The sequence below is a fragment of the Nothobranchius furzeri genome, chromosome 13 (assembly GCF_043380555.1).
Source record: "Nothobranchius furzeri strain GRZ-AD chromosome 13, NfurGRZ-RIMD1, whole genome shotgun sequence".
Lineage (NCBI taxonomy): Eukaryota > Metazoa > Chordata > Actinopteri > Cyprinodontiformes > Nothobranchiidae > Nothobranchius > Nothobranchius furzeri.
The window spans coordinates 58,649,155-58,674,667 of NC_091753.1; the positions used below are offsets into that span (position 1 = coordinate 58,649,155).

Genomic DNA, 25,513 nt, shown 5'->3' on the forward strand with positions numbered 1-25,513 from the left:
GTCGTGATGTTGGTGTGCGGCTCTAGGGGGCGCTAGTTGTTCTTTCAGTCTTTTACCTCGACTATAACCCGCGCAGCTCGCGTCAAAGAAGGTAGGCCTCAGCTATATTTGTAATGAAATTGTATTTTATTATTACGTTATAAAGTGTATGTGCGATGCATTTACTGTAGCATCTGCATGAGAATCTTAAGTATCAGAAGGCGCATTACAGAAGGCGTATTTTATCAAAATTAAAGTATCTTGTGTTGCATTGCTTGACGGAACACAAGCTAACGCTAGTCTCAAAGTGTATCCGTCGTTAGCCGCACTGACAATTTTCATTATAGGAAACAAACAAATGTAGTTGAGTGACATTTTTTCATCTCACAGAACATAAATTTAAACATATTTACGAGCCTTGTCTGTTATAGGTCATCAAGACTTCATATTTGAGTTGTGTAAATCTGTTCATAGGTGTTAGCCTAGCTAAAACATTACGTATCCTGTTCAGGCAGAAACGGCGCGACAAGGATCCGTTTGAAAGTTGGGGCTCATCGATGCTAACTACGCTTCTGTTCTTTCTGCGTTGTTAGAGAAAGACCACAACCGTGAACAAATTACATCGACCATGAGTTTAGACGTAAAGAAACTGAAAGTAAACGAGCTGAAGGAAGAGCTCCAGCGCCGCGGCCTGGATACTAAAGGCCTGAAGGCGGACTTGATGGAGAGGCTGAAATCCGCCCTGGAGGAAGAAGCTCAGGAGGAAACATCTGAACAGGCAGAGCAGGAGGATGCCCACAATCAGGAATACCAGGAGGAAGAAGAGGAACAAGGTAGAGCTCCGTTAGCTGTAGTTATAGCTTTACTCTTTTATTCGCTGTCTAGTTTAGGATTTGGGACCATTTCACACTTTAAAAGTTATGAACAATAATTCCCCAAGCCTGCTGCTAAGATGACACGTGTCATTGTCTCATTTGCTCATAAACAGTTACTTCATCTACTACTACTTAATTGATTTGAGTTTAAGATTGTTTTGGTAGTTTGACACTTTGTATTTTGTTTTACACGATTATAAAAAAAATTGTTCTTGTTTATTTTAGAAAAAAATATTTGAACACAACTTGTTTGTTTACTAGTCTCCATAAAATAAATATATATATCTTTTAAATCATTCATTTGACTTTTTTTGCAATTAAACGTTTTCTCCGTTTTAGGTGCAAATGCAGCTCAAGACTTTGGAAATGAAAGTGGTGGTGATGATGAAAATGTTCCGCAAGACGAAGATGAAGGCAGAGATTCTGGTGGCTATTATGAGGAAGAGGAGGCAGAAGGCGAGCCTCGCAAAGGCCAGCAAGATTCAGATTTGGGTCAAGGCGCACCGGACTTCACAGCAGATGAGGATATTCACGGATCAAACATGTTTGAGGAGGAGACAAAACCAGAAGAATTGCCGGAGGAGAGAGTGGAGATTAAAAATGGTTACTATTCAGTTTCTAACTTTCAAGCATTTTGTAGTTCTACCACAAAAATGTTGTTAATTTAATCATGTGGTCACTGTTATTCTGCTGAGAGAACATTTGACAGCGAGTTTTATTCACATGTTAAAAATGATTTTGTATTTTAGAAGTTGCAGTCAAAGTAAAAACAGAAGAAGAGGAGACTGAACCTGTTGAAAACAAACAGCAGGATGGAGAGCAGCAGCAAGAACGAGATGCTGCAGACTTGGCTGAGCGGGTGAAAGTGGAAGATAAAGGTGGAAACTACAGCCGTAAGAGGCCACACGAGGAGAACCGGCGCTACGGCTACGAGAAGAGGTAAGTTGCTTAACCCATAAAGCTTCTTGATGTATTTTTTTGTACACAGTGTTTGTGTTTTTGTGAGTAATTTTGTCTTTGCAAATTAGGGCTGAACATTTGCAAGAAATTGCGATTTGAGTTTAATTCACGATTTTATTGAAATCAAAGTTCAACATGGTCACAAAATAACCATATAAATTATACCATGAAAACATCATTTTTTCTCCCATTATCTGTTTTATTCTTCATGTTTTAATGTGTTTGTGAAGCGACTTGTTGTGATTTTAATTTGGAGAAGTGCTTTATAAAAATACGTTCTTCTTGTGTTACTCTAATAGTGCAAGGAGGAAAACTAAAGGTAAAATTGCTTTCAACTATTGACAAATATGCATAAAGAGTTTTCCCTGCATTATTTACCGAGTCAGGCTGGCTGGGTGTCTTTCTGTGCCGACTGCAGCAATAAAAAAAAATGCCACCTCTGCATAGGGAAGAGGAGTGTGCGTGCACGCGTCTGCAGTAAATGTGGACAGGCTGTGTGCAAAGAGCACATAACTGTTCTTTGCATTGTCTGCACCGGTCAGCGCCCCCACCACTCACACCCTCACTTGTTCTTTGTGTGATGTTTTGCAATAAACGGTTCAACTGGCCGTCTGTGTGTAAGTGTTTTTGTGCACCAGAAGGGAAAAGTAGAAAGACTAAACAAACATTTGTATGCCTGCGTGTGTCATTCCAAAGCTCTGACACAGAAATATTTAAATTGTTATTTTTTTCAGTGCATACTTTAATCATAAACCACACTGAAGGCATCAAATATCAGAAATGCAAATGTTTTATTGTGTTTTGTGAGTTCTGCAGCCAAAAATTAAATTAATCAAAAAAATGTTGACTTATGAAATATTTTTCAAGGGAAAAATGTGCTATTTTCACGGGAAAAAAGCTGTAAATGGCATTTTGTATCCAACTTCAAAGTGATGTAAAATAACGCAGCTGCTGTAACCCAAACCAGACCACTTTCTGTTCAAGCCTCTAAAGGTGATCCTTTTCTGGTTGTGCACAGATCTCGAACACCCCAGCCTCCTGCTGAAGATGAGGAGGAGAACATTGACGACACTCTAGTGACAATTGATCCATGTAAGTTCAAACTTTTACTTTTTCATCTTTAAAAACCCACATTTGGTGTAAAAATTCAAGTGACGGCTCTCGTTTCTTCTGCTGGAGGCGTTCTAACGGGTCAGAGTTAGCTGGATTTGAGGCTAACGCTAATCACGTCCTCCGTTTCCACTGAGAGGTCTGAAATCTTGTTTTCCAAATCAGCTGTGGTCTGGAGATTGGTCTGCCATGAACTTAGTGCTTGGTGTTGGTTCTGGCTGCAGCAGCCTCAGTTCTCAGTAACACAGAGGCTCCAGACACAGCTGCTGGGTTAGACTCAACACTCAGATCTGATACGGTCACATTCACATATCAACCAAGTCTGAAACGTTACCAAAAACAGGACATGATCCCAGTTCACCTTTTTAATAAATAAAGTGACTTAGTGGAACAGCTTCTGTTGCTGTTGAGCAGCAGCAAACTAAACCCTGTTTGCTTTGTTAGGGGTAGGGTGACTGTTTGTTGTCATTGTTTTTTTAAACATTTTTACTATATTATGGAGTGAAAAATAACTTATTAGTTTCCAAAGGAGGCGCTGAAAACACGAGACCTTATTTTCTGGTTCAAAAAGATCAAATAAATCTAAATAATGATTTAAAGCACACCTGAACTTTCTCTTTCCCCTCCTAGACAACTGTGATTTGCACTTCAAAGTGTCCCGAGACCGGTACAGTGGCTATCCGCTGACCATTGAGGGCTTTGCTTACCTGTGGGCTGGAGCCAGAGCGACTCATGGCGTCACCCAGGGTCGCGTGTGCTACGAGATGAAGGTGATTTACACTCGGTTGATGCGTATGTGGACACAGAATGAAGGACTTACCACTCCGTTTCTCTTCCTGCAGATAAACGAGGAAATTCCCGTGAAGCACCTGCCGAGCACCGAGCCGGATCCTCACGTGGTTCGAATCGGATGGTCCCTCAACCACAGCAGCACTCAGCTCGGTAAGAAGAGCGCGGGTTTCTGCACGGTCTTTAAAAGCGTTTCATTATTTTTTAAATGTTTTTCAGATTTGCATAATCATGAGTAGGGTTGTCACGGTGTGAAAACGTAACCTCAGGGTTATTGTGACCAAAATTACCACGGTTTTCGGTATTATCGCTGTATTTTTTTTAAACGTGCTACATTTTCACACAACTAAATAAACCCTGTATGTCAGGAAATATTGTCCTCAGTTTGTGTCTAAATTTAGCCTAAAATGTGTTATTTTGTAATTATGTTGTTTATTTGTTTACATATTTCCCCTTTAGTCTTTAAAATACCAATATTTGCTCATAACTTCTTATTTTATGTCTGTTTGATGTCATCATTTTAAAAATATTAGATCAGATGATACTCAGTACTCAAGTAGCCTTCTAATCAGATACTTTTTTACCCTTACTTGAGTAATAAACCCTATATCAGGAAAATATCGTCCTCGGTTTGTGTCCTTCCAGTGAGCTTTGCAGATGTGGGAAAATGTCATCAGGCAGTAATCATTGTTAAATTCATAATTATTCTCGGAGAGAGACCAACTCTTATCTGCCCCTGGGAGCCCCGTAATGCATAGCGTCATTTCAACATGGCGGTGTCCGCGACACGGTTTATATGCAGGTAGTGGCGCTGCGGCTGCTTTATATAGCGACTCGTTGCATTCTCCCTCAACCCAAATCCTCGGATCACGCATTTTAGCTAAAGCGCTAACGTTAGCTTGCCTTGCGTTGACTGTAGAGTTGTGGGTGATGGTCACGCAGATGTGTCATGAGATTTGAAGCGTTGCTGCCTTTCACAGACACTTTTTCTACACGTGCTGCAAACAGGATAGCCGTCTTCTATCAGCTGTCCCTCGGCATTCTTCAAATATCCGAAAGATGCCCGTACTTCCCACTTTGTCTTCTTTGAGGGATAATAAATGTCCTGAGCGCTGCCGTCTCCTCCTTTGGCCATTATTTCAGCTTTAGCTTCAAGAAAGTTTTGGTTGTAAACAACAAAGTGCGCATGTGCCACCGGCAACTTCAGCAGATGATACGGTGGCTGGTAAGGGTCACCGCGCCTACACCGCAGCCACGGTAATCCACCGAGATAATATAGTTTTAAAAAACAAGACGGTTATTATTATTGTCAACTTTTTACCGGGGTTTACCACTACACCGGTTACCGTGACAACCCTAATCATGAGTAAATGAAAAGAAGTGTCGGTAGATTCTTTTCTCCGTTTCCTAAATGATCGAAACCAGAATTTCTCAACAGTTTTGCTTTTATGGAACATCGTGACAAGGAAACATTTAATTTAGATTAAAATAACGTGTTTGATGCATAAACCTCATAATTAAACCTGTTTTCTTAAAAAAGAATAAAAAACTTCACACATACATAATTTTGTTTATTATGTTTATGTTATAATGTATTTTAAAGCAGAAGAATTTCCCATTTGTTTTTTTTTAGAAATGATTTATTTAACAAACGTCTGTTTTTCCTGTTTTCTAGGTGAAGAACCTTTTTCCTTTGGATACGGAGGAACGGGGAAGAAATCCGTTGACTGCAAGTTTGCCGACTTTGGTGAGAAGTTTGGTGAAAGCGACGTCATCGGCTGTTACGTTGTGAGTAAACTGAGAATACCTGTAATTACTGCATCAATACCAAAGTAAATTGCTCCTTAACATTCAGAAGATTTATTTTACTGACGTGTTTGGAGCTCTAATAATGTTTTTGTTGCTGATATTTTATCTGCAAAAAATGTATAAAAGATTCCGTTTTTCCTTTATTGCATTTGCATTTTCTCTAATATAAGGTTACCGCTGGTCTGAATCCAGTAGATATTAATTCAGTTAGTTTCCATAAGTGTGGCTCCTTATTTCCTGTGTCCTGTACCGAACATTTGTTTTAACCGGAAGTGACGGTCGTGGTGCTTCTTTTAAAACTCATTTCCTGCAGGACTTCGAAAACGGTGACGAGGTGGAGATGGGATACACCAAGAATGGCGTCCAACTGGGCGTGGCGTTCCGTACGACAAAGGAGGCTCTGGCTGGGCGAGCCCTGTTCCCTCATGTGCTCGTGAAAAATTGTGCTGTTGAGTTCAACTTTGGGCAGAAAGGGGAGCCCTACTTCCCCCCACAGGAAGGATACACCTTCATCCACAATCTGGACCTGAAGGACAAGATCCGAGGCACAAAGGGACCTGCCAGCAAATCCGAGTGTGAGGTAGGAGATCAGTGTTCTGTTACAGCTAGAGTCCGACGCACACGACAAGTTGTATCAAAGAACGGGTCATGTAGGCTCCGTGGTGCCGGTTGGGAACAGATGTCTGCCGCTTTTAAAGTTGTCTCGCGCTTTCCCACCTGCAGAAACCAGGTCGAGACTCGTTCCAGGTGTGTGTGTGTGTGTGTGTGTGTGGCTCTGAAATTTAGTTGAGTAAATTTTTGTTAACTGCACTGAAAACCTCCTGTGACACCAGAGCTGGGCAAAGATTATCGAACTGTTTTGAACTGAAACAATCCCAGGGTGTCCGCGGGGTTTTAAAAAGTATTAAAAAGTGATAAATAAAAATAGTCAAATTTAAGGCCATTAAAAGTGTTAAATTTGGTCTCAGAGGTATTATTTTTTCCAAATTAGGTATTATTTTTTTCAGACTATCAGATGTCATATTCTGAACATCGACATAGAAATATATTCCGAATGAAATGTTTTGAACGATTATAAAAACAAAACAAGCCGATTATTTGCTCCTCCCACTTGCGCTGCCTTGAGTTGCAAATGAAGCGCTCCTCCCAGTGTTGCCAAGTGAACTTAGCGACTTTGACGCTATTTCTAGCAGCTTCTCAGACCCCCTTCTTGACTTTTTAAATCTTAAAAGTACCTAGCGAACACCTCAGAAACATCTCTGGTAACCCTTAGCTACTTTCTGGATAACTGTCGTCGACATTTCCTGCAGGTTAGCTAAACACTCCGCCTGCGCTCCGGACCGTTCTTCAGGACATTAGGAAAGGGAATTATGTAGTGATGTGTCAGTCGCTACAGAAACGGCTCTCGGAGCCGGCTCCTTGTTAGATTAACCAGAGTGAGTGACACACACACCGTACCTGCGGACTCCCGAGCCGCTAAAATCAGCTAAATGTGCGCGTGCGGCATGCTAAACACACGTGCAGCTTGCCCCTGATTGCTGTGAGACCGGGTTGGGGGGTGGAGGGTGCAGCTGTGGTTGGGACAATTATTACATTAACTTATGGACTTGTAAATAAATAGTTTATAAATAAGGTAGAAATAAGTTCCCCACGCTGATAAATAATAACTAATCTCTCTGAGGACACGGTGCTGCACTCTCCTACAGCACCTCGACATGACTCAATAAATGTTATGCAACATTTAGTGAACAGCAATTTGCATGTATTTGTTATAAATGCTGCTGTATAATTCTTGCTGTCAGTATTTGCAAGATATTGGTATTTGGGTCTGTACTGGTTAGACTTACATGAGTTAAACCAAGGTCTGTAGCCCTTGGGTCATAGACTATGAGCTATAAGTATATTGGTCTTTTTATACTGGGAATCAGGAGTTCTTTTAGTGATCATCTTTTTTCTTGTTTATTTTTGCCCTGATTGTGCCCTGAGCAGTTTTATGACTGAATAAAAACAACAACAAAAAAATCTACATAAATTGAAAAATCGTCTTAAATAATCGAGATCTCAATTTCAGTCACAATAATCGTGATTATTGTTTTTGCCATAATCGAGCAGCCCTACTTTAGCATATCCGGTCACATAATGATGACGTCATATTCAGCGGTCGTTGTGCATCATTTCAGGCCTCGTGGTCAACTGTCTGAACCGCTGAACAGAAGTGCCTGGCTTATTTTCTAAGTAAAATAAATATGTGCAATACGTTGTCAACATCAGTGAGTCTCTAAGTCTATTCTTTTTGAATGTTATATATGTTAAAATTTGTGTAAATAAGTCGCTGATTAACACTTGCAATTTAGTGTTGTGATGGTTTAAAAAAAATTCTGAAGGTAGTAAAAAAAGTATTAAAAAGTAGTAAATTTTACTTAAGGATTGCTGTATATATCCTGAATCCAAATATTCAAATTTAATTGAAATACTTTACATTTTAAAAAACTAATCAATTGAATAAATGCTGAGGGATTTTTTTTTCATTCTAGTCTGTATTAAAGCAACAAAACAGTTAAAATACTAAAAATCTTCTTGTGAAAGAGCATCAAATGCATAAGAGATTAAATGAGATGAAGACACCTTTATGAAGAAAAGTAGTCCTATATGCATAGCAACTTAAACAAGTTCATGTTAGAAATGGCAGTTAAACAGCCTTTATGTAAATATGAAATAGCTGTGCTTTTATTTGTTGCAGATCTTGATGATGGTCGGCCTCCCCGCCTGTGGAAAAACCACCTGGGCTGTTAAACACGCAAAGGAAAATCCAGAGAAGAAGTACAACATCCTGGGTACAAACGCCATCATGGACAAGATGAAGGTCGGAATAAAACCTTTTAATTATTGCTCCTGACCCAAAAACAAACAACATATCAAACCAACAAGGTGCATTAATGGTATATTCAATTCAATTCAAAGATACTTTATTAATCCCAGAGGGAAATTGATTAAATATAATACATTTTAAACAAAAAGGTAGAAGGCAGCATTTTTTAGTGTAACCCGTTTAATGAGCTATGGTCCTGATGCTAAAGCCGCTTTGGTGAATCTACAGAGTAAGCTAAACACAGTGGTGGAACACTCCCCTCGGGGATCGTCCCTGAGACTACTAATGCACCAATATGAAGTTTTTGGGCCGATACCGATAATAAGATCACTGTTGTGGCCGATAACCGATATTTGTCAATACGATATACTGACATTAATGCTTCTAAAGTCAGCGATGTTGTATTAAACGAAAATATTAAAGCCAAGTTTACATTATTTACATTTACCCTTCTGAGATGATTACATTCACTGTCACATGACTAAACAAATACCTACCTACCCCCCCCCCAAAAAAATAAAACAGGCAAACAAATGGAGACAAGATGGAAAAATTATCAGTTGTTAACATCGGCCCGGTTGTATTTATGGGACTGATATGTTAAAATGACTAACATGGGCCGATACCGGGGGGGTAGTTTGTCCTACAGCTGAAGCGGTAGCAGCCGGCTGTTTCTCCTCCTCTGGTTTATTGAGCGGAGAACCTCTCACACCTGTGGTGTTGTGCTGCTGAGTACGTGAGTGTTTGATGAGTGGAGGACCAGGGAAGTTGAGCGGTTCGGTGAAACCGTCGCTGGAAATTTTTAGACAAACGCAAGAAAACCACTTTTTTTTATCTGTGCAATTTAATACAGCTAAACTATGTTGGAATGTTGTTAAGAGTCATAAAAATGCTTTAAGCTAATTTGTTTTCCATATTTGCTGTTGCAGCTTCAAAAACCGGCCTCTGGATGTAAATGTAGTTTTTTATGAATCAAGCCATAAGCTGTGGAACTCTGAAAAAACATTATTAGTTATTATTTCTGGTTATAGTCTGTCACTGAGTTTTTCATGCAGGTTGGACATGAAAATGGTGTTGGTAGCCATGGTGCTAGAATTTGGCCTGAGCCTATGTAGAGGAAACACTGCGCTAGCATTAGCAACTCCACCACACAGCAGAACTCCTTCAGGCTTGTGCTATTTGTGGAGATAAAACATCAGCGTTGCAGAGCAGAGTCGGCGGTAGTCGTTGTGTTGCTGTTAGCCAATCAGAAGAGAGATGTCCAGATACCTGAAAATAAGACTCCAGCTCCTGCCGTGTTAAGCTCTCCTGTGATGTCGCAGACTTGGCCCTGCTCAGCAAGGGGTTTGTGGTTGTATTTGTGCCCCGAGTACTGCCTGCAATGCATTCATTCCTACTTGAGATTACCGCAAATGTATTAATTAAACAAGTAGTCCACACCTTTAAACCGCTCGGGATTGTTTCTTCTTCATGTTTAAATATGATGACACGTGAAACATGATGTAAACTGAGGAACCAGAAAAGTAAGCTCTTAAAAAAGAGTTTTCTTTTGCTGTCAGGTGATGGGTCTGCGGCGCCAGAGGAACTACGCCGGCCGCTGGGATGTTCTGATCCAGCAGGCGACTATGTGTCTCAACAGGCTGATCGAGATCGCCGCCCGCAAGAGACGCAACTACATCCTGGATCAGGTACAGGCCCCCACACCTCCACCTGCCTCTCATTCTCACCTGACTGAGTCAATGTGCCCTGATTTCTCTAATGAATTATTCATTTATCTTTCAGGGAGTCTCTGTGTATTTTAGACTAGAAGAAGCTTTGATCACCTTGTTGTCGTTTGCTTGTCATGTAACAAAAAATGATTAATTGCTGTCATAAGTGACAGAACATGTCGTGTTTTCCTCCTCCAGTATTACTTCACTTGCTATTTTATGTGATATCACAGTATTGTTTGTCTCGTGAACAATGTACAAGTAAACCATGACTTTGTAAAGATGTTGAGAAACAAGTAAGCTCTGACTGGTGAGTAAGAAAAACACCTTCTGTTGCTAATTTAATAAGCCAGAGTTTTTAAAAGCTGCTCTTGAGTCAGAAACTTGGAACTTTTTGAGTGTGTTTTATTAATTATTTTTAACTAATTGACCCCGAAGGTAAGTAATGACTAACGGCGTTTAGATTTTCAGGTCCTTGTGCTCGGTCAGCATGCAAAGGTAAGTGGGTCTGGTGGCTCTGTCGCCATGGAAACTGTGAGTACGTGACGGTAGGTCGTACCTGTTTGTCGTTGTCTGAAATGGGACTAGAGCTCGTACGAAGAACAGGTGAGTCCAGGTAAGTGGGAGGGACCCATAAGAGACTGAGTTGAGTGTTTACGTTAGACTCTTATTGCCTCTTTTTAAGGGCCTTCAAAGTCAGAACAACATAGACTCATCAGCATTACTTGTTTTATTTATTTTTTTCATATTAGATTACCTCATTTTTCTGGTTCCGTGTTCTCTCTTTCTGATTAGTTTGAATTATTAATAGATTTATTTTTCTGCCATACATTTACATCTGCGTTAGGGCTGGGCGATATGGACCAAAACTTATATCTCGATATCTTTTAGCTGAATTCCGGTTTCCGACATATCTCGATATTTTTCCTCCTGTAAAATATTTACAAGTTAACTCGCTTCATGCTGTCTGGAGAAATTATAAACATAAATCAGTAGATTAAATGCATAAAAATGTATTGGTTCTTGTCAAACTTTAACCTTAGTGCCAATTCTCTACTGGTCTGAGCTTTAGAAACACTGGTACAGCTGTCTGTTAACACACACACACACACACACACAGTTGAGAGCTAGGTGCATCAAATGTCCCACAGGCACTTTTTAATTATATATTTATAATTAATGTACAATTATTTAAATTTCATCTAGAGGTGGCCATATCGTATATTTCTTGTCCGGAGAAAAATAAATCTATCATGTTAAGCTAAATGTATGATGATGTGATTGCATCTACTGAAGATCACATGGGTCGCACACCGTGGAGTTATTACAGGGTATCCGCGGGTCCTCAAAAAGTCTTAAATTTGCTTTTCCATATTTAAGGCCTTAAACATCCTTAAAAATGACAAATAATCCTTCAATACATTTTCCAAAGGTCTTAAATTACCAAAGACCCAATAAACAAAATTATTTCATTTCTGTAAAATTTTTGTGAAATTCTAGTTAGTGTTCAGCATTTTTGGTGTGTGATATTGACAAAATCGGAACCATACACATTCAGTTGGTTGTGAAAGAGCCATTTTTAGATGAGCACATTAGCTGGTTAAGCTAGTGGGAGCTTGTGCCATGGGGAAGTGCAAGTTTAATGGTAACTGGATGGTTAATCCCATGTTCGTGACGTGGTTAGCACCGGTTCCAGGTAATAGCTGGAAATTATAGCTTAAATTTAATTTAAAAAATTGCTTCAATTTGGTCAAAGTGGCCTTAACAAAGGTCGTAAAAAGTCTTAAATGTGGCTCCCTTAAACCTGCAGACACCCTGTATTAGTTACCAGGGCAAACATGTCTGCAGTCTAACAGTATTGACTCACATCAGCGATGATACTGTAATGACTCAGAGTCTCTGGTTGCTCATTTATGAGTATTATTTTCGGGCTACTGTCACCGTAACCTACCCCTTACAAACTCATAACTTTTTCTACAGAATCGCTCGTAACAGAGTTTTTACTAGCATAGCAAACCAGAGCGGAAAAAACTGGAACAACATTTCTCACCCGTTGAGCTCGCCTTCAAAATAAAACTGTAACCCTGTAGTTTACTATTCAAACCCTTACAATATATTTGAGGTAATTTGGCCTCTCCGGCTTTCCGTAGATGTTTCCTCATTACACACGGGAGGGAGGGGTTTGGCTCGTCTCACCGGTGTCTGTACAGGATCTGCTCGGGTGTAAGATCGGCTCGGGGTCCGTCGACGGCCGATGACGTCAAAGTAGTTGATTGGCTGAACACGAACCTTACGGGAGTTACGTAATCACGTTACGTTGGTCCAGGCAAATCTTTCTGTTGGAAAGATGAACAACTTTTACAAAGAAATCCATCTTTACCTCTTTGAAAATACACTTTTCGCATAGAGCTGCATGTATATTAGGGCTGAACGATTAATTTTATGTGCAATTAAATTGCGATGTGACAAAAGGAGATTTTCTGATCTCAAAGGCTGCAATTTGGCAGCGAGTGGTTAGCGCAATGCTAATATACATGGAAAAACCCATAGGAATGCTAATGCTAATATCACCGATTACATTCTTACAAATTATGAATTAGAAACGTGCCAAATGATTACATTTGGAGACTAACAGAAAGTAAAACTACCATCAATCAAATAAGTACAGACAGGTATTTTACTAAAGCCAGAAAACTTTTAACTCCAGAGTTTTGGCTAGCAGCTATGAGTGTAACTGAACTACTCATGGACAAGATGTCAAAAACTCTAAACACAAAATACTTCAGTAAACGGGACACACTTCTTTCCTGCAAATACAATTTCACAGGTGTTGCTAATACCTATGATCCTTCAAGGGATGTGCTCAAAGAAGAGTTCAACATTATGAATAAAATATAGTGTTTTATTTTACAAATACCATTATAAACACAAACTTACATCTTAAGAAACATTATTTTAATAACGAAACTGCTAAATTCTTTCTAACAGTATAGATGTGTAGTGTATTTTGTCCGAGTGGGTTTGCCGTACTTTGACGTCATTGGCAGTCGAAGGCCCCCGGGCCGATCTTGCACCCGAGCAGATACTGTACCGACACCGGCTCCGCACAAGCAGGATGGATAAACAAAACTCTGTTGGCGTTGAACGTACAAATAATTAAAAACCAGGACGCTAAATGCAAAGTTTAGAGCAGCACATTCACCCAGAGGCACTTAGATTGAGCAAACTTGTGAGAATCCATGTAATAGCCGCTTAGAGACGGAGCAACATGTCACTAGCATAGCGGCTAATCGCTAGCATAGCAGTTTGACCAGTTATATCGGTATGAAGATATAAAGTCATCTTATATCTTGTTTTATAATTATACCTAGCCTGGCAAGCCAGACTAAATAAATGTATTATTTAGTCTGGCCATGCTCCATTGACGGCTCTCGGTTGTGGGGCGGGTTCTACCGTTGTCTTTCAAATGATCTCCGCATTCCACTGGACAATCAATGTGACATACTCTTGTTTCACTCTGTTGCATCATCCCACCCACCAGGCATATAGAGGGCCCTGATTGGCCCACAAAGCAGATAAAGCTTTGTGATTTGTTCACTAAGCAGATAGAGCACTATGATTGGTCCACCATTATGGACCAATCACAGCTCTTTATGTGTTTGAAACCCCTCTAGAGAGCTGTGATTGGCTAGCCAGAGTCCTGGTAGGAGCTGCTGAGGTTCCAATGGAGCATGCCTAGACCATTCTTTGCAAAGCAAGAATTTGGTCTAGTTCACTAGGCTAAATTATACCGATATTTTAAAAATATCGATATATCGCCCAACCCTAATCTACGTGTTATTGGACACGCACACGCCGTTTTTAGTCATTTCGTTCTGTAAAAGCTATTTTTTTTTACGTGCATGTAGGGCTGGGCGATATGATGATTTTAGACCGTTTTACGATCTACACATCTGATGGTCTGTCATTTTTGAGATACCTTTTTATCACGATTCACAGCTCTGCTGTTGAAATTCTGCCTCTGAATGAAAAGGGAACTTACCTCCGGCGAATGACATGCCTTTGTTTGACCCTTAACCAATCAGAGTGAGTCATAGTAATATATTAGTGCCCCGCTTGTTTTCACCTGTGTGTGAACAAACATGGCTTCGGCCGCGGCTGAGAGCGACAGCGAGGTTTTCGTTCCGAAGAGGAACGCCTCGTCCGTTATATGGAACTGGTTTGGTTTTTCACCAGATGACAAAGAGCAGCGAAACGTCATTTGCAAAGTTTGCAAGGAGAGCGTCAAGGCAAGTGATGGCAACACTACAAACGTGTTAAATCACTTGTAAAGAAGGCATCCCAAACAATGCAGCGAGAGCCAGCTGGCAGCTAAAGCTAAAAAGCCTGCGGCTGCAGCGGCTAGTGCTTCTTCCAGGCAGCAAACGCTAACAAACACACACAACTCACTCCCTACGACAGAGACAGCAGACGATGGAACAGCGTGACAGATGCAGTGACGTACCACTTGGTTAAAGGTTTGTGTCCCGTGCGAACAGTAGGAGTGGGATTTAAGAAAATGATAAAAACATTGGATCCGCGCTACGAGTTTTCCAGCCGCAAGTATTTTTCGAACACCGCCATTCCACACATGTTCGCTGAATGCAAAGTGAGAGTTGCAGAAAATATTCAGGATGTGCAGTTATTTGCTACCACAAGCGATCTCTGGTCCAGCCGCACATCAGAGCCGTATTTGAGCTTAACTATCCACTACATGAGCTACTGGGAGCTACATAGTATTTTGAACAAGTGAATGTTTGCACAATACGTTTGCAATTGTCATGTTTGCACTTTAAATATGTTTACGATTTTAATTTATGTTAAGTTACTTGAAAAACGAGAAAAACTGGTTTTTGTAATTGTTTCTCTCAGGGCTTTTATCATCTCTGGTGTGAGTTTAAAATATAAGTGTGTTAGCGCTGTGCTGATTATCCCTAATATGAATAAATGTTTGTTTATTCATTGTTTCTCTTCTTTAATACGCAATTGAAGTTATGCTATTCATGGATAAAAAAATCGTGTTAAAATCGAAATCGTGATAAAATATTGGAAAAATCGTGATATTGTATTTTTGCCATATCGCCCAGCCCTAGTGCATGCTGCTTTACAGTGGTTCTGAGCAAAACTAACAGGAATCCGCAGGTTACAACCGACGCCGAGCTGCTTCTGCCGATAAAAGCAGAAATAGGACATAAAACCAACTTACCTGCTGTTTACCAGCATTATAAATGCAGTTCAGCAGGATTGTTATTCCTGACATGAAGTGAAGCATTAATTAAGACTATTTTTATACATATATTTCATTTTTGTGCCTTTACTGTTTGTACTTTTGCTGTGCTGTTTTTGCTCATAAAAAATTTGAAATAAAGTATAATAATCAATATAAACAATAAGAACAAAACCATTAGGTAGTTTGTTATAGGGCTAGGCGATATAGAAAAATAGTATATCAGTAAAATAATTGTATTGATCGATATCAATAATTAAAAAATATTTTGCAAATTGTAGAAAATATATTTTACGTGCAGCCCTGGCCATTTTATTTTTGGTATTTTTATTTTTTTCTTTGCCTCTTCTCGCTGCGACATTTAGCTGTCTCATGCTCTGTTTTGGTTTGAGAAGAGAGGGCCTGGTGACGAAGTGCCCGAGTCTGTGGTTTTGATTGGTTAGGAGTAGGTAGTAAGTCTAGTACGCTGCTACCTGATAGGTTATAATGAAAAAAGGAATCTTTTTTTATCGAAGTTTTAGTGACCCATTTATTAAAAAAATTATCGCACCACATGTCTATCAATAGATATATTGAACTATTGAATTATCGTCCAGCCCTAGTTTGTTATCCTCTCTTAAAATAAAATAAAAAATCTATTTCAACAAAAGTATCAAGGTACTGCCATCAAAAACCAGGCATCATTAAAGTAGTAGTGCCAAGAAATATGTGCCGGTACCCAGCTCTACTGACGCCGTTATATTCTAAACATGTGTTTCACTTGACCTAGCTATCCTTTCTGTGAAAGCTCAAACCGCTCTGCTACTGTTCTTTACTGAGTGTTTTGGCTAAATATAATAAAAAAGAACAAAAGGTAAATGAACACAAGTTCAAGGATTTCATTTGCTGATAGGGATGTGAAATAGTTATTAATTTTTTACATAAGTAGTCTTGAAAAGGTCTTTAAAAGTTTTGAATTTAACTTGATGAAACCCGTAGGAACCCTGTCAATGTGGTTATTGTAATTCAAACCACACTCCGGTTTGCTCCAGCTGTTTTTAGGGCTCTTACCCTGTTACCAAGTTCATGTTTAAGTCATAAGGTGTGAGAGCCACTTGTTGCTTTACTATACATTTGATTTCAGTTTGTTTAGACTATGAAGTTCATGATCATTTATAGAAGTTTCCAGATGTATTCAGTCAACAGCTAGTGATTGAAACAGTTAATTCTGAGAGTTTTATTTATATTAGTCTGATCTTAGAAACAGTTTTTAGTCAAAGATCGAAAGTTTGTTGGTTTTCAGTCAACCTTTATTTATAAAGCTCTTTTCAGGCTCCAGACGGCACACAAGTCTTTACAGAGACCAAGAATACGATCACAAGTTAAAGTGGCGTTAAGTATTTTCCCTGACAATAGGGGGCAGTACATACCTAAATCATTGCAGGCAAGCAGTAGTGGTGTTCAAGTAAGACCTTACCAATGGATGGCCATTTGGGTCAATAATCCCTAGGAGAGCAATTATCGAATGAGTACTTCATCACATCGTTCAACCTCCAGCAAAATCACAAGCACGTCAGATTTCCTGTCATCACCGTCAACGAGTGAAGAGGTAAAGGTTTAAAACAACGTTTATGCACGGCGGAAGTTTTGTAACTGCTTGTTACAAATCAGTAAATGTGTTTTCTCCTCATGGCCTCACATGGAAGGAAACATTGCGTCTAATATTTAGTTTAATTTAACAACTTAGATTTTAGAAGGATAAAAAAAGCTTCAGATGGGACGTCTCGTTTTTGGGCAGGTCTTCCTACCTAACAAATTAAGAACAAGATAGCAGTAAATAGGCAATACACGACAAGCAAAACAAACAAAAAATAAATACATAAAAATCCTGCTGCGTTGCATCATAGATAAATGTAAGCTTACATATCTTTAAGAGTTTACGTATACATCATATGCAAATATGTATACACACGTGTGAAACAAGCACATACAATATTTGTTTGTTGAAGCAAAGCAATAACAGGTTGGCATCACATGTTCGTAGAGTATCTAAACAAGCGATATGATATCGTTCACCCTAAATTAACACAAAAGGCGCATCTCCCTGCTTCTTTGTTAAACTGGGGAATAACAAAGGAAAGCTGGTCAGTTAAGCGAGTATGATACCAGGGATTGATGGGAACAAACAGTATTTTCAAATTAGATGGGAAATCAAAATACATTTAAAAATTAATAAAAACCAAAGAAATTGTATCCTAGCTTTTAAAGATAGCCATGAAAGGCGTTCATATGTATCACAGTGGTGAGTTCTGAAAGGCCAACGCAGGACAAAATGACATAAGCTAATGTAAACAACATTCAAGAGAATTAGACCTTCGACCAAGGAGTTCTGATCAATTATATCAGCATGAATCTAAAATTGGAAGAAGATGCAGTCGAACATAAAGGTCGGAACAGTTGGTAGATTGATTGTTTTTAAGCAACGAGTTATCTTATGAGAGACCGAGTAAATATGAGTTCTGAAGGACAGATCTGGTTTCTTCCAAACCCCTAAATATTTGATTTTATCAGATGAATGTAATTATAAATAATCCTGAAAATGCAGATGGAGATCTCCATTTACCGCAGAACTGGAGGTATTTCTCTGGAAAAGCATAGAGTATGTTTTAAATGTGTTGAGAAGTTTATTTTGAGCTAACCGGTGCTAAACTTTGGTGAAATTAAACCGAAGGGTCTCCTGGACTATCTTATCATTAGGCTTTGAGCAATGTAAGATTGTATCATCAGCAAATGAACCAAATAAGGAGTCCAACACAGCGGCAGATCATTAATAAAAAATAGAAAATAATAAAGGCCCCAATAAAGAGCCTTGTGGAATACCTCAAACGGCCTCCGTATGTTAGAATCATGATTTTTAAAGCAATCATACTGTGAGCGATGATGAAAAAGTAAGTTAAACCAGAGTAAAGATCATCTTGAAAGAATACAATTTGTCTTAAGAGCAGTGATCAACCAAATCAAAGCCTTTGCTTAGGTCAAGATCATTAAGCTATGTTAAAACTTGAATCAATGTAATGCGGCATTTCCCCGAGACAAGACCTGCGCCAATTTATTTTAGACCCTTTTTTTTTGTCTTATGTTACAAAGCTGCCAATGTTTTTTGATAACTGAGCATCATTTAATTCATTTTCAACAACATTTCTATGGATATTTCCATGAGATGAATGGTAAAAATGACACATGTTAACTTTACAGCTAATTATACGAGGTAACTAAAATCATTTCTTTTTGTAGATAAATATTAAAAAGACACCTCCGACACAGTTCTGTTTGTTTCAGTAGTTCTGACCTTGTATTGGGTTTTGGTTATCTGCTGCTACGCTGGGTCTTCGGGTGTTCAACAACATGGCAGCACGTGTACGCAGACACAGCTTCACCTGGTGCTGGTAATGAAAACGTGTTGAAATTTTTACTGATCACAGCGGCTTGCTGTTGGTGTTTAACGTCAGCTCTTTTCGTCGTAGTTTTCTATAGAATTCAGAACAGACACGGCATCACTTCAGAAATGACTGAAACTTAACAGCAACTTAACGCAAATCTGTAGGAAGTTAGATTTTTTTTATTATGTAAAAACGATTTTCACCTGCAAGATGGTTCTCTAATAACCTCCAGTACGAGTCAGTGAGTGGGTTTTGGGGGTCCCTCCCGTTCCTAACCATGTTTATTAGCAGTCGGCAGTACCTGGAGGAGGCGGCAGCATCAAGGTGAGTCTGTGGAGTGATGAGAGGCCTGAAAAACCGTAGACTGACATCCAAGCCAAACCTCTCTCACTTGATTATTGCAGGGTTCCAGCTTCCTTCCAGTGGAAAGCCTTTACAAGTAAACAATAACAAACAAGCTTCTACTTCTTTCTTGTCACCATTGCTAGACAAATGTATATGGATCAGCAAGGAGACGAAAAATGCGTCCTTTTGAAGGTTTTCAACGCAAGGCTATTGTAATTTTTCCCACGGACGAGGATTTTAAAGAGCGAACATTAAAGCAAACCAATGAGCAGGGGAAGGATGTGCCCGATCATGCTGTATTAGAAATGAAAGGTAGGAACGCTGTGGAAACAACTTAAAATAAAAAAGATCTACTTTTTTACTTTTTCTATGTGTTGTCTCTAAGATCAAACTTGGAAGATGTTCCCATCCCCCTCCCCCATCATAGCATTTGGTCCGATCTCAGACCTGGACATTTTTGTTATACAGTTTACATAAAGTTGATTGTTATTGCCCTCTATCTTCCTCTTTCCGTTCACACGCTGCAAACTGAGACGACTAAAGCCGTCCAACATTTAGGATAACCAGCAAACGAGACGTGGCGCTCGGATTAACGTTAAACCGGGACCCATCAGCTGTCCTAGTTTGCAGTGTTGTTTTCACAACAGCTTTTTAGTTGTTCTTTTCCTCCCCCACCCATCTCTTCTGAAGCCCCCCCACTCCACCCTCCAGTTTTGCTGGAACAAATGTTTCCTCCATGTCCTCCTGGAGGTGACGTTTGTTCCTTTACCTTGCCTTTATCTGCTCTAAGTTTCTCTGATTTGCCCCGCCTTTGTCTCGTAGTAATTATTTTTCTTTTTGTCTTCCGGTGGTGTGGCTGCTGTGGTCTTCACTACACCCCCCTCCTTCCCCTCTCTTTCTTCCCGTTCTTCCCTGTCTCCATCCGTCTGCTCGGGTGGGACCTCTCATCTACTCGTGCTCGACTCTGCCTCCCTATAAGCCAACTTCACCCTCCCCAAGCCGTGCGAGTACTTGGAAGAAGTGACCTTCATCGAGGTTCAGCAAGACGAGGCTGAAAAGCTGCTGAAGCAGTACAATGAGGAGGGCCGTAAGGCCGGCCCACCGCCAGAGAAGCGCTTTGACAACAGGCAGAGCAGCTTCCGCGGTCGCGGCAGCGGGAACTTCCAGCGCTATGACAACCGTGATAGTTACCGCGGAGGCTTCCAGAACCGCAGCGGGGATGGAGGCAGTGGGTACAGAGGAGGTGAGAAATAGATTTCATCATCAGGCCTTAATGATGCTTCAACGAAAATGTTTTGTGGACTAGATGAGCTGAGAAGTGGATTGATTCTAACTTCAAGAAAGAGGAGGGGCTCCAGTAAAAACACGCCTAGCAAGTCACATTTTGAAAACACACAACTCAAAGGTCCAACCCCCTTTATTCAGGCCCCGCCCTTAATCCACACATCCAGATTACAGGAGTGTGCCAGACATAACAACCATAACAACATTACATAAGCGTACCTTTTGGAGCAACTATGTACTATGTTCCTGATATTGTTGGGGTGTGCCATCTTAGATACTTCACCATTCCGTTAGAGTTCGATTAAGGGTCCTACAGTTCGATTGGTAAATGATTACCACCATTTCTGATATCTGATACATTTTTTTTCACCGTTTAACTTTTGTTTTACATATCTTTTTCATACTTTTCAAATTCATCGGCACACAATAATTCAGGTCACCACCATCATGTCCAGGTAAAACTGAACACATACCCAACATACTTTTGTTTGAAATCCACAGAAAAAAATGTGAATAAAAGAGTTACAGTAGTCTAAGCGTGAGGAGATGAAGGTGTGGAGAACTGTCTCAAGTTCAGAGCGGGACAGAATGGGACTCAGCTTAGCAACGTTCCTGAGATGGAAGAAGGAAGAGCGAACAAGAGAACTGACATGAGAATCCAGGGTGAGAGCTGGGTCAAAGGTCACGCCAAGATTCCTGACAGGTTTGGTGTGAGAAGCAAGCTGACCAAGAGAGTCTCTGACTTTGGGAACCAGCTTGTCTGGGGCACAGATGAGGATCTCAGTCTTATCTTCATTCAGCTGAAGAAAGCTCCCACCATCCAGGTTTTGATAGAGTCTAAGCAGGTGTGTAACAGCTGCAGCTTAGACATCTCATGGGGCTTAAAGGAGATGTACAGTTGGATGTTATCTGCATAAAGATGGTAGGAGATTCCTTTGAAGGAGCTCAGGATGTGCTGAAGAGGAAGCAGATAGAGGAAGAAGAGCAGAGGTCCCAGTACAGAACCTTGTGGGACACCATGGGTAAGGGAGGTGGTGGAGGACCTAAACTTGGAGACGGCCACAGAAAAGGGACACTCCATCCTTTGATGAAAAAAAGGCTGACCACTTATAAATGACCAAAGGCTTCCTGGTGCCGCCTCAGCTTTGCAGCAAACTTAACGCCGTAGTTGTTTGAAAAAGTCTGGAGTTGTTTTGTTTTGTTAATCCTTCCTTGATTGGCTGGTGAGGAGGAACAACAACTGGCCTCTTCTCTTTATCTAACCCAGGATGGAAATGTGTAAGGTGCTATCGTATGTTGGTAGTGTTGCTGCTTTATTTTAGTTTTGCACAACTTTCCTTTAATCCTGTAGAGTAAATCTCACACTCAGTGGCTGAGAAGCAAACTTCTGCCATTGCTACACCCCCCCCCCACACACACACACACACACACACACACACACCGGTCCGTTCCTAAAGTGTCCGGGTTACAAGAGCAACTTTTACATTCCTGCCTAATTGTTTTTGAATGTTTTGAACGGGACACGTGTCACATCGCGGTTAAACGGTGAAGTGGCACACCCCTATAATCTAGCTAGCTCCGCTCTGACTAACGTCCTGTTAGCTCCTAGCTGAGAACGTGGAGCACTCGTACAGAAAGTTTCAGCTCTGAATCTTTATCCATCTTTGTGGGGAGCCAAACGGTGTGGTTGTGGATTCTGTCCTGCACGATGACATCTGATAACGTGGCGCCGGAGTGTCCAGACTACAGAGTGTGGCATTTAAAGTGTTAATAATGAAAACTCAGAGCAGTGACAGAAAAACCTCAGATGGTCTTTTGTTGTTTCTCCATCTTACACATATGTTAGATTCCCATAGTTGTCACACACACACACACACACACACGAGCTGAGCTGGTTAGATGTCTGACTTGTGTTGTACAGGCTACAACCGTGGCAGCTACAACCAGAACCGGTGGGGCAACAACTACCATGACGGAGGCTCCGATTCCCGTGGCGGGTATAACCGCAGCCAGCCGTCAGGCGGGAACTACAGTCGTCCCTCTTCTTACAACAAAGGAGGATACAACCAGGTAGAAATTGTGACCCTAATGTCAACCACCTGTACTGTTCCTCAGAGGATGACGGTGTTTAAAATGATTGGTTTATCAGCAGGGCTACAGCCAGAGTTACAACCAGGGCTACAACCAGGGCGGCTACAACCAGAACTACTACGGCAACTACAGTCAGTACCCAGGATACAGCCAGAGCTACAGCCAGCCCGCTGCAACCGCACAGACGTACAGCCAGCCGCCAGCGGCGCAGCCAGCAGCGCAGCCGCAGCAGAGCTACAACCAGCAATACCAGCAGGTAGTTCAGGAACGTCTCCCAGCTTCTGCTGGTTTTACAGACGGGGAGAACGTTCACATCCTGTAAATGTTCATTCCTCTGGTTCTGGTAGGGCTGGGCGATATGGACCAAAACATCGCGATATCTTTTAGCTGAATTCTGATATACGACATATCTCGATATTTTTCCTCCTGTAAAATATTTACAAGTTAACTCGCTTCATGCTGTCTGGAGAAATTATAAACAAATCAGTAGATTAAATGCTTGAAAATGTATTGGTTCTTGTCAAACTTTAACCTTAGTGCCAATTCTCTACCGGTCTGAGCTTTAGAAACATTGGTACAGCTGTCTGTTAACACACACACACACACACACACACACACACACACACACACACACACACACACACACACACACACTTGACAGCTAGAGGTGTATCAAAAGTCCCACAGGAACTTTTTATTTATATATTTATAATATAAAACTAAATTTCATCTAGAGGTGGCCGTATCGTTTATTTCTTGTCCAGAGAAAAAAAATATGTTAAACCAACTGTATGATGATGTCATTGCATCTACTGAAGGTCACATGGGTGGGCACCATGGAGGGCAAACATGGCTGGAGTCTAACAAACTTCATTTTTTCAACAGAATGGCTCGTAACGAAGTATTTACTAGCATAGCAAACCAGAACGGAAAAAAACGGAACATTTCTCACCCGTTAGGCTCGCCTTGAAAATAAAACGTTTACCCTATAGTTAACTAATCAAACCCTTATAATATGTTTGAGGTCATTTGGCCACGCTGGTTATCCGTAGATGTTTCCTGATGATCCTCTCTTTTCACGTGTCTGAGCAGAACCTCCCTGAACCGTCTACAGGTGGTTCAGAGCGCCTGTGCTCGGCTTCTGACCAAGTCCTCCAAACACACCCACATCACCCCGCTTCTCCTCCAGCTTCACTGGCTGCCAGTCAACTTCAGGGTTCATTTCAAGATCCTGGTTCTGGTCTATAGGGCCTTACATGGACAAGCACCATCTTACATTGGTGATCTTCTTAGTCCCTACACCCCCAGCAGGTCCCTGAGGTCCAGAGACCAAAGCCTACTGGTTGTGCAGCACCAGGCTAAAGGTCAAAGGTGACAGATCATCTGCTGCTGTGGCCCCCAGACTCTGGACCTCTCTCCCCATGAGCCTGAGATCAGTGGACTCAGTGGTCTCCTTTAAAAAGCAGCTGAAGACTCACTTGTTCAAGCTGGCTTTTGTATGACCTTCTTCACCTCTCTCTCTTTATTCTGCTCTCCCCACCTATTCCACCTTCCTCAGGATCCACTGGTTTCCCTCTTTCCTGTTCACTCTCTAACATTTTTAATCACAACTGTCTATTTTTGCTCATTTTAAATATATTTTTAAACATTTTCTAAATGCTTTTTATATTTTTACATTTTTTGTTTTTGTGAAGCGCCTCGTGATTTTTATCTTGAGAGGCGCTATAGAAATGATATTTTCTTCTTCTTCATCATCTTCTGATTACACGGGGAGGGAGGGGTTTGGCTCGTCTCTCCGGCTCCGCACAAGCAGGATGGATAAACGGAACTTCGTTGGCGTTGAACGTCCACAAATAATCAAAAACCAGAATGCCAAATGCAAAGTTTAGAGCAGCACATTTACCCAGAGGCACTTAGATTAGGCAAACTTGTGAGAATACATGTAATAACCGCTTAGAGACGGAGCAACATGTCGCTAGCATAGCGGCTAATCACTAGCATAGCAGTTTGACATAAAGTCATCTTATATCTTGTTTTATAATTATACAGATATTTTAAAAATATCGATAAATCACCCAGCCCAAGGTTCTGGTTTCTACTAACTTTACTTCAGTCAAGTGCATCGAGCACTGTGAAGGCTTGGTAACTCACCGTGGCAACCGCAGTAAAGAGAGTACTCGTGAGTGAGGCCTTTAACCCCAAAATAACTCATATTTGATTTTTTTTTTCTCTTCCAGTATGCTCAGCAGTGGCAGCAGTACTACCAGAACCAGAACCAGTGGAACCAGTATTACAGCCAGTACGGCGGCTACCCTGGCCAGGGCAGCCAGGGCTCGTCTTCAGGTTCCCAGTAGCTTCGTCCTGTGTCCGCTGGCGTCCCCTTTGACCTCTGCAGTCCTTTCTTTTTTTGTACAGTCCCAAATCAAGCATCCTGTCTGCTTTAACGCATCCTGTCCAATCACACGCGTTCTTTTTACTGAACCCAGTCTTATTTAAGCATCACGTGTGAGGTGGTAGCTTCTAGGTCTCAGAACATCTAATGAATGTTTATGATTATGCATCAGATGTGGCCGTCTGAGCTCCACGTCTCGCAGCTTAAAGGTTTAATTGTATATTTTTAGGATGCAAAGTGAAAACGACAGAAGTGGAGTATATTCGCTTAACAAGGTGCATGCTTTTTACCCCATGACACGCCTCCCTCCCGTCTTGCTCTTTGCTTTTCATTTACCGAGTGAGCGTTTTATTTACCCAGCGTTTTTATAGGTGTCGGTTCTGTATTTAATCCAGTCCAGATTAGGAATAATCTGCTCTTGTTGACTAGTTGTATTGACAGTTTTGCCCCCATCCCTTTGTGATTACTGTTCATGGAGTAGTTTGAATCCATTTTGTCAAGGCCGTTTTTTCTACCTAAACTTGATTGAATTGATTTTGAGAAGATCGGTAAGCCATCTTGTCTTTATACAATAAACACAGATTAAACCCCTGAACGTGTCTCTGTGTCCTGACAA

The 25,513-nt window shown here is 40.8% G+C and overlaps 1 protein-coding gene across 2 annotated transcripts; it reads left to right on the forward strand.

Moving 5' to 3' along the window:
- Positions 1 to 25,492, forward strand: hnrnpul1 (heterogeneous nuclear ribonucleoprotein U-like 1). 2 transcript variants are annotated; one of them, XM_015950772.3, is made up of 16 exons: positions 1 to 91; positions 573 to 812; positions 1,194 to 1,457; positions 1,604 to 1,793; positions 2,833 to 2,906; positions 3,555 to 3,694; positions 3,767 to 3,866; positions 5,389 to 5,501; positions 5,836 to 6,102; positions 8,263 to 8,385; positions 9,951 to 10,079; positions 19,274 to 19,442; positions 20,110 to 20,373; positions 22,336 to 22,484; positions 22,564 to 22,761; positions 24,743 to 25,492. In XM_015950772.3, the coding sequence occupies exons 2-16, from the start codon at positions 608 to 610 to the stop codon at positions 24,857 to 24,859; spliced, it is 2,502 nt and encodes an 833-aa protein (XP_015806258.1). In that variant the 5' UTR covers positions 1 to 91; positions 573 to 607; the 3' UTR covers positions 24,860 to 25,492. The 2 variants fall into 2 exon arrangements, with proteins under 2 accessions (XP_015806258.1, XP_015806259.1); XM_015950773.3 differs by having other exon boundaries at positions 22,567 to 22,761.
- Positions 25,493 to 25,513: the final 21 nt, after the last annotated feature.

Coding starts and splice junctions, on each gene's coding strand:
- hnrnpul1 (XM_015950772.3), top strand. CDS start 608: ATGAGTTTAGACGTAAAGAAACTGAAAGTAAACGAGCTGAAGGAAGAG. Junction 5,502..5,835: donor ACGTCATCGGCTGTTACGTT/GTGAGTAAACTG, acceptor CATTTCCTGCAG/GACTTCGAAAACGGTGACGA. Junction 20,374..22,335: donor AGGCAGTGGGTACAGAGGAG/GTGAGAAATAGA, acceptor TGTGTTGTACAG/GCTACAACCGTGGCAGCTAC.